At 36.8% G+C, this 9,668-nt stretch overlaps 1 protein-coding gene across 1 annotated transcript; it reads left to right on the plus strand.

Annotated features, from left to right (window-relative positions):
- Positions 1 to 2,982: 2,982 nt before the first annotated feature.
- LOC140171666 (uncharacterized) lies at positions 2,983 to 7,776 on the plus strand. Its single transcript, XM_072194961.1, has 2 exons — positions 2,983 to 3,429; positions 7,405 to 7,776. Exons 1-2 carry the CDS (start codon positions 3,019 to 3,021, stop codon positions 7,747 to 7,749), a joined length of 756 nt encoding a protein of 251 aa, XP_072051062.1. The 5' UTR covers positions 2,983 to 3,018; the 3' UTR covers positions 7,750 to 7,776.
- The last annotated feature ends 1,892 nt before the right edge of the window (positions 7,777 to 9,668 follow it).

Genomic DNA, 9,668 nt, shown 5'->3' on the forward strand with positions numbered 1-9,668 from the left:
GGTTGTGCGTGGAATTAATTATGGCTAATTAATTATCGATTATCGATAATCAATTATAGATAATCAATTATCGATAATCAATTATTGATAATCAATTATCGATCATCAATCATTAGTTTATCAATATCCAATGTTTAAAAATGTATAGACCTACGCAACCGACAAAACGGGATATCTGCATTAATTTGAAAATATGATTTTCTCCAAAGTGCTAGAAAAGCACACTCTTTGACCATTTCTATGCACATCGTATCTCTTGCAACCTGAAGGAACGAAATTTGTTTCCGTTTTGGATTTCAACAGCTTAAAATTGACATTTTTCGTAAAATGCACATCAAATATTTTGTTCTGAATTGGAAAATCTCTTGGTATAAAATGAAAAATATTTCGGATTTTGGTTGTCAATTTCAAACTTTTTATATCAATCATCATGTCCGTGGGCACGTGGTACTCTATTTTGAAAGCCATCCGAGTCTCCATTTTGACAAACGGATAAAAACAAAAATAGTTTTAACATTGTCATCTATGGAAGAAAAATCACAAAACTGCCTTTTCTCAAGAAAAAAATTGGGACTCGAAGATAAATTTTCTTCAAACTCGTTTTTAAAAATCTTTATATATGCTTAATAACTTAAAAAAAAAAAAAAAAAAAAAAAAAAAAAAAATCTTAAGTTGATACTCCACGTAAATGATTTCGTATACGCTAATCCGAACCCAAACCTAACCATTATCCTTCTAATAACCCTAACCCTAACCCTAATCCTAATTTCGTGTAAATTAAGCCTACATGATGAAGAAATAACCAAACTTTATTAGAATATTGGAAACTAACTCAATAATAGCCTCATACCCCCAACTCTGCCTGCTGCTTTAGCTTCACTCTTGAATCTCTGTTATTGAACTGTGACAGAAGATTGATATGCAACCTGTCAGAGCGTCCGAAGTTTTGTGTCACGTGACCCTGCTAATGTAATACACAGTGCTCTTTCCCATTGACGCGTGACCTCTACAAATAGCCCTACGTTAAAAGTATGGGGATATGACTAGTTAACGTCGCTGTGTGAAAAATAACCGGCCAATATTAAAAGTACTCTTCTAAAGTTCTAGAAAATATAGTTTTTAACATGTCCTAAATTTTTAGCTAATTTAGATGTTTGGAAATATTCGTACTTTGGTGTTTTAGTTAATGTTATAGGTAATAGTACATTGCCTAGTTAACGTCGCTGTGTGAAAAATAACCGGCCAATATTAAAAGTACTCTTCTAAAATTCTAGACAATATAGTTTTGTAACATGTCCTAAATTTTTAGCTAATTTAGGTGTTTGGAGAGGGTCGCACTTTTGTGTTTTAGGAAGGATATGTAAACGACAGATAACACCAAAAATATGAAGAAATTATTTCCAAACCGTGTTAAGTCAACAATCATTATGTTGCTCATTTTCAAGAATGCTGGTTTACAAAAAGCAGGCAATTGTCTCATTTCGTGAACAAAGGTACACATACCATTGTTTCCTTTATAATCGGTTACCCAACTGAAGCTATAATACCAGCTTTATTGCGATATCGCACATGAAAACAGACACTTGTGCACAACCAGAGAAGATCCGATTTAATCAGTTGAGCTGTTTCAATGAGTGTTATCTTGGTTTAATAGCTTTTAATGGGGTTAAGTCCTGCAAAGGTCGAGATGAATTCTACTGTAGACATGACTGCATCATGATAGTTGTCAATCATTTTCTACAGTCGGGTTCATGGTATTTTCTTAGTCCAAAGTGGTATTGTCGGTAACTTACGCCTAGGCCCTAGTGATGCACTGATCTTTCGAAATTTCGGACAAGGCATATAACTAATAATAGGGTGTCATCACAGATATTGGAACACATATCTGTGGTGTCATGCACTCCAGGCTTGGGTTTCTTGCCCTTTTCTTGTAAGTGCCATCGTAAGTGATAAAAAAACGGTCATGTGAAAGCACCCATGTGGTACTTTTTGTTTTCATACGCAGCCTGATTAAGGCGGAGTTTGAATCGTCGCAAGCACATAAAGCTCAGCGACCGTCATGTACCGCCATGAATACGCACCAATATGAACCTAGCGTAAATCGATCTGTGTTTAACGTACAAGTGGCGTATAATTTTATTACTAAAGGGATTATCATGATATGAGGATATTTCTAGAAATCAGGACATATACCAGCAAACACACAATGTTTTTAAAATGTTTTAAACGTTTATATTTTGGGCTTTTGGTTTTGGTAAAAACGTTTTAATAACATAAAATGTCGGGTTATGTCGGATCATGAAAACGTTTTAAAACGTTTTGTTTTCAAAATGTTGCCAAATATTTGGTCAACACTTAAAATAAAAAACGAAAAACAATTTCTAATAACTTGTCAAAAATTATTATTATTATTATTATTATTATTATTATTATTATTATATTATTATTATTATTATTATTATTATTATTATTATTATTATTATTATTATTATTATTATTATTATTATTATTATTATTATTATTATTAGTGTTATTATTATTATTATTATTAGTGGTTATTATTATTATTAGTGTTATTATTATTATTATTATTAAACCAAAGCCTTTATGCGTTAAAACACCCAGTCAGAAGATATTTCACATCTGCCAAAAACAAGTTCCCCAAAACGGGAGGCTGATTCGATTGTACTGCACACTCTCATGAATATTGATTGGCGACTGACATTTTCTAATACGGCCCATACATAATCAATTTGATTGGTCAATACTATGCAGGATAATATTTCTCTTCAATTTGTTTGACGAGATCTAATCTAGTTTGATTTTATTGACGGTTGGACAGTAAAATCGTTATTGATGTTCGCATGTACAGTGCACAATATTGCAGATTATTGTATCCCTTCTTGTATCCAGGGTTTTTGATATTGATCAATCAAATTGATCGTGTATATGCCGCATAATGCTACTGTACAAATAACCTGACAGTCTGCATGTAGTAATCATACAGGTAGCATCAAAATGGCTTGGCAGTCTAAACAGGAAGAAAGACATTTTATTTTTGAGTGGATTCAAGTATATCGTGAACTTCCAGCGCTATGGAAGTTTAACAGCAAGGAATATCGTGACCAAAATCAAAAGAATGCAGCGTATGATATCTTACTTGCTAAATACAGAGAGAGATACCCTCAAGCTACGAAGGAGGATGCAAAGAATAAAATTAATTCTCTTCGAACGAATTACAGAAAGGCATTGAAAAAGGCACAAGATTCAGCGAGGTCGGATGTTGGCGCAGGCGTGGATGAATTCAACAAACCAAGCCTTTGGTACTTTGATGCCATGAGTTTCTTGCAAGACCATCTGCAAACACCAGCCACATCCAGAAGTACTATTGAGGTAAAAGCCGAAGTCCGCGAAGAAGAGGATGACGTGGTGAGTATTTGGTGGAAGGGACAATGTCACAAAATTATTAGATCACAAATCAAATCATTCAGGCGAAACCCTAAGAAGCGGTGAAATCTACCTTCGGCATGTGGAGAAGCGTCCACTCATCACGCAACTATCATGTAATTTACATGTACATGTGCATATAATTTACATGTACATGTATATGTAACTTACATGTAGGGGCCTACATGTACCCCTGGACATGTACATGTAATTTACATATCTTACCATTCACAACACGGCATAACGTCAATCCTGCTTTTTAGCCAAAGCTGCTATTTGCTATTTGCCTAAACATGTCTCTATTAGGGACCGTTCATTATTTCTACCGGAGGGGGGGCCGGGAGCAGACAGAAAGTCACTGCCGAAAACTATATGACCCCCCTTCTCCGATAATAAAAATCATATGACCCCCCCTCCGAGCTACATGAAAATCATATGACCCCCCCACCAACCAAAATAGAAAGTATTGCTGCATGCTGCAGAAGTGTGGGGTCTTTGTAATTTTGGTTAATACAGGGATGTGCCACACAGACCTTTGAATGCTGACTTTCTCGCATCTGTACCATGTCATTGTGCATTCATTTATAGGCACAGCTTCAAGTAGCTAGTGGACACTTTAAGCGCTGAAGTATGCACATGCGCAATGACGCGCAATAGATGCTCGCATGGATCAGCTGCCTCAACGCATCACGTCACTGCCACATATCAGACTGAAAAATTATGCCTTTTAATAAAAGGAATAAAAAGTAGTGACATCTTACCATAAATCAGTGATGTACAGTGGCATAGATTTCTTTTTGACATGGGGGGGTGGGGTTGGAAAAAAGTATAGTGAATCCAGCACCTTTTGGTGGCAAAATAAGTTTATGGTTCAAATGCGCGCAAAGCGCTCGAAAATTTTTGATATTTTAAAGCTAAACTGATGAAATATGGTGCAAAAGAGGAAATTTGCACTTTTTGGGCTAAAATGGGCAAATATGTGGTCAGAAACCTATATTCAGGCGTCAACATTGGGGGATGATTGTATGGAGCATCCCCTGGCAAAATATTGGGGGATCTACGCCTATATGTTGATGTATCAATTGGACTCAAGTCCACTTTTTGCCGGACTCGGACACCAACAGACTCGGTTCGACTCAAACTTGGACACAGAAGGTCCAATTAGATCCATGTAAAATGTGAAATGATTATCTAAAAATGTCAAAATAGATCTCAAATGTGATTCAAAATTTGTTGTCATAATGATGATGATGATGATGATGTTATTTTTCTATAATGTATTTGAATACATTGCCCAAGTTTACTGTCATGGTGGTTTGGGCGAGTCTTTGTAGTTTAACTAGGGTATGGAAATGACACCTGTGTGGGGTGGGGTTTTATAGTAAAAGAACAAAGAAGAGTCTGACCACAGCATTACTGTGCAGCAGCTTGCAATTCTCTATTACGAAAATGGCAGTGTACATGTATATTTATGAAATATGGGTCAAAATTCTCTTATTTCAGCAAATTTGTATTGTACATTTGACATTTGGCAAAATCTAGAATTTTTCTCCATTTTTTGGAATGTTTTACCCAATGACCCATTTTTTCAAAATGTTATAATAAATTACTTACTTTGTGCAAATTTATGTCAATTCACACCGTGGCAGGTGAAAAACAGGTGAGGCCCGACTTTAATAAGTCCGGACTAGGACCAAAGTGTCGGCCGACATGCAAAGCGCAAATTTACTGGTCAGGGGTCATGGGGCAATGTTCCAGATGGGGGTCCAGGGGGCGAAGCCCCCGGAAGCTCTAGGATGTTTGAGATGCAAAACCATCTGACCCCCCTTTCAATAACTAAAAAACCATCTGACCCCCCCCTTTTGCCTGACAAAAACCATCTGACCCCCCCATGTATTCTCCCGGCCCCCCCTCCGGTGGAAATAATGAACGGTCCCTTAGCATGTAATAATGCCATAGACATTGATCAATCAAAGCAGATTTTGGGGTGAGTTAGGCAATTTTGACAGGTGAATAATGGCGAGTTAAGTATTTTAACACCAGAATTTATGCCTAATTCAGATGACCGACTCTGCACCTTTCTGAAAAAAAAAATCATATGTCATGTACGAAGCAACTTTGTTTCTCGAATGAAAAACAGGCAAGGGTTACCGTTGAAGCCTTTTCTGGACAAAAATATCGATCTCTGAAATACAGGGTGTCCCAGAATGATCTATACCGGCAAAGGTGAATTTTGCTGAACAGTTAGTTATTTTACAGGTTTTCAAAATAGGTAGTTTTGTCAAAACTTGGAATTCACCTTTACGTAATATCCTGTAACTTTTATAAGAAACGTTCAATTTCTAAAATCTAAAAAAAATCTTCTAATGCTCTTCATGTCTAAAAGAAAACAACTTTTCCGGTATAAATCATTCTGGGACACCCTGTATAGTTAGCTTTCTTAGGAATTTTAGATTATAAGATTGGACGTTTCTAATAGAAGTTACAGTGTATTGCGTAATAAATTCCAAGTTTTGACAAAACAGCCTAATATGAAAATCTGTAAAATTACTAACTGTTCAGCACAAAGTTATTTGGAAAAAGTTTTGCACGTATTTTTGTTCTATTCATGTTCTTACATCCAGTAAATAATCAATATCTATCGATTATTTTGTGATGATACGAAGCAATCCTTTTTCTTTATCTTTAAGATGGTCTTTATGAATTTGCAAAAAACATTTCAATTTTGAGATATTAACTTTTGAGAAATTGGGTAAAGTTGTGTTTGGACCTATATAAAATGATTCTGATCCAGCTGGCTTACTTAGTGCACTGTTTGCAAGTAAGGCCGAGTAAAAAAATACATGTTTCTCGTCCGCGCCCTCCTCCTTTTTTGAAGATTTTTCAAATTTCTTTTTATTTTGTAAACTTTCAGTTATAACTTCAAAAAGATGTTTCAGAAGTTGAAAATCATTTTACGGCTTTGTGAATGCATAATACATCATTTAAGAAGAGTTTTGTGATCACTAGAGGGTCCTACCTCTCAAAACAATAAAATAAAAAGGGCCTCCTCCTTTTTCACAGATATCAATCTGTATGTCGAATACCCCAAATATGGTGCCAAATACAGGTATTTAGCGTCGTTTTCCAATAAAAAATAGAAAATAAAAAGCCCCTCATCTTCCTAATTTTTAAAAAGCCGGACGAGAAACATATTTTTATTTTTACTTGGCCTAATGTTTGCCTATAGACCTTTTTCCCTCTTTCCCATCATGCACTATTCCAGGGGGTATGAGTGTCAAACTACATCATCTCCCCGGGGGTGTACAGAGTTAAGTTCATTACATTCTGGAATACGGACATTTCGGCTGGTGCCTTCATCACAAAAAAGGAATCCCCGATAATCACGATAATGGCGCCGCGATCACTAATACCTTTCGGGGGCAAAAACAACATTTTTATGCCTTATGAACATGGTGTCATCACCCAAAAAAGTTTCCTGCTATTGAAACCTAACTTTGTATACATTTTATAGACCTAATGGTGATAAACTAATGACGGGACACGCCGTGATATTTTGTCGGCGTCCGTTTCACTTTTTTTTCGGAGATGAAAATCACTCGTGTATTCAATAATTGCATAATTAGTAACATCGATGGCCTTTACGATAATCCGCATATATGGAATCAGTATGCCCATATTAAGACAAAATAATTGCAAAGGTATGGCAAAGACCATCGGATGCACACGATCTATGAGGTTGATGAACTACGTCATACCCCCCTGGAATAGTGCATTGTGGGATAGAGGGAAAAAGGTCTATAGATCCCAAATAGTCACGAAACTTCCAGTGTTGTTCGAAAGCTTTACCTGCTGGCTTCTTTCATCCTCTGTGTTCGCCAACTGACAGAATAACGAAAGAAACTTCTATAAAAATAAAAACCATCATTAAATTTAATCTTTCTATTTTTTTTATAGGTCGATGTCGTAGAGTCACAGGTTGCAGTGACGTGTCCGGATAATCGCATGGGCCAGCAAAGTACACCTATTTATAAACCAAAGAATAGCATGAAAAGGAAGACCACTAAGAATGATGATCCGCGTGAGGAACTTCTGTCTCTAGCTTGTAAACGTCTCAGTCAACATGATAATGAACATCTTCAGTTAGCAAAGGCGTGGGCAAACGAACTGTCCAAAATGGATCCCCAGCAACAAGTGTTTGCCAAGAAGGGAATAAATGACATTCTTTTTGAAGGTCAAATGGGAACTCTGCACCGACATTCCATACAAATAAATGCTCCGGGCAGCACTATTCATTTTTAATAATATCAAGGTATAATGACAGAGATTTTTCAGATTAAAAAAAAGACTAAATCGCGTCTGACGTCATCTGTCAATCAAACTCGAGCACTGTTTGTTTACAAGTCTCGTGATGATATGAGTTGCTGAACGCGGCGGTAAAACCGGGCACCTTATTGCTAATTTACACCATCAAACATACAAACCATCTAAAAAGTTATAGTAGGAAACTTTCTTTCCCGAAGGCATCATGTCAACAATGCCTAGAAAAGTTGCTTTTTGCCTTGTAAAAGTACGTAATTTTCCGCCATTTTCTGCTATTCCTTTTCTTCGACCGGCACCAGATAAATCGACCTTCCTTTTACGCGCTATTAACCAATCAAGGATCGGAAGGACAGATGACGTCAGACGCGATAGCGATTAATCGTTATCTCTGTCTTTTATTACAGCTGAGGCCCTGATGGGAATTCTTCACCGACATTCCATACAAATAAATGCCTCGGGCAGTAGCGACAATCCTGGTCAAAAGTAGTTGGAACAATTGTGTAAAAGTAGGACTATTAACCGTACTTTCCATACTGCAGTTACTGCCCATTTTCCTATACAAAATACACAGTGCTCTCACCATTAACGTGTGACCTCTACAAACAGTGTATGTTAGAGTTATAGGGCATTGCCTTGTTAACGTCATTGTGTGAAAACTATCCGGCCAATATTTTTTGTAGTCTCTGAAATTCTAGAAAATATAGTTTTGTAACATGTCCTAAATCTATAGCTAATTTGTTAAATGTTTGGAAATATTCGCACTTTTGTGTTTTAGCAAGGAAGGGCACGGCATGGCCTGCAAAATCCCCTTTCAACTGTTAGTGACTATCACTCATTTTGTGGACCGCTCTCTTCCGAAGGGCATTAAAACTAAACCACTTGACGGATATTTTTTGTACTTGCTGTCAATCAAGAACAATGTATACATTACATGCAGGCTAAAAACTGAGAGTAGGTGGGGCATCTGCAAATGGTCGTACCTCCCCTGATATGTAAAAAACAACTCCCACATCTGTCCATAACTTTGGTCAGTGGAGAGAGTCAGTGGATTTCAAGTGGGTGATTATTGATTGGCAAGTGACATATTTGGGCATAAGTGCAGCCCACCATTCAATATGGAGGATGGACTAGACTTTATCGATTGATTTTGCTGGAGTAATTTCCTGTTAACCAGGTATAAGTACTGCAAAGGTCGAATCATGTTTGCTGTGCAGCATAACTGCACTATGCGTAATACTAACTTGGTACTAACTTGGTGGTTGTGGTCTGGCGAAGAAGCCTTGGTTTAGTGACACTAAATTTTTGATCTCAATTGGTTGTGGTTTTAGTCCACTTTCCATACTTGACATACTAAAATTCATAATTGTAAAGTCTGAATCCTATACTACTATCAACCTCCCCATATCGCTGTCGTAGTGCACTTTAGAATATGACCGTTGCTAGGTCAACTGGCTCACGCATTCTTTGTTACGAACCACTGATCGAAATGATCACAACACAAAGCCTATGGCATATCAAAATTCGGAATAGGTGTATGAGCCCAGGCTTGGACCAGTAACCAATGGTTACTAACGTGCATTACGACAGCGAAAAGTAAAAGGTGTCATCTTAACTATTCACGCAAGACATAATAAATGTTAATATGTGTTTCAACAATTTTGACCGGGAATATATGAACGATTTTGTAGAAGTCAGCATATATTTCCTGTTTTTAGCAGAATTTGTGGCGATTAAAGGTGATTTTAGAATCGAAAGACGGAGCGCGATGCAATGAACAGAAACAGACCTTATATTGCAGCGTTATGTTTGTGTTGATTAAAGTTAGTATAATGTACTTACACTATATAAAAGAAAGGAACCGTAACCGTATCAAAAGGAAGAGATCCGTAAACAAATTT

The sequence above is a fragment of the Amphiura filiformis genome, chromosome 15, assembly GCF_039555335.1.
Source record: "Amphiura filiformis chromosome 15, Afil_fr2py, whole genome shotgun sequence".
Classification (NCBI taxonomy): domain Eukaryota; kingdom Metazoa; phylum Echinodermata; class Ophiuroidea; order Amphilepidida; family Amphiuridae; genus Amphiura; species Amphiura filiformis.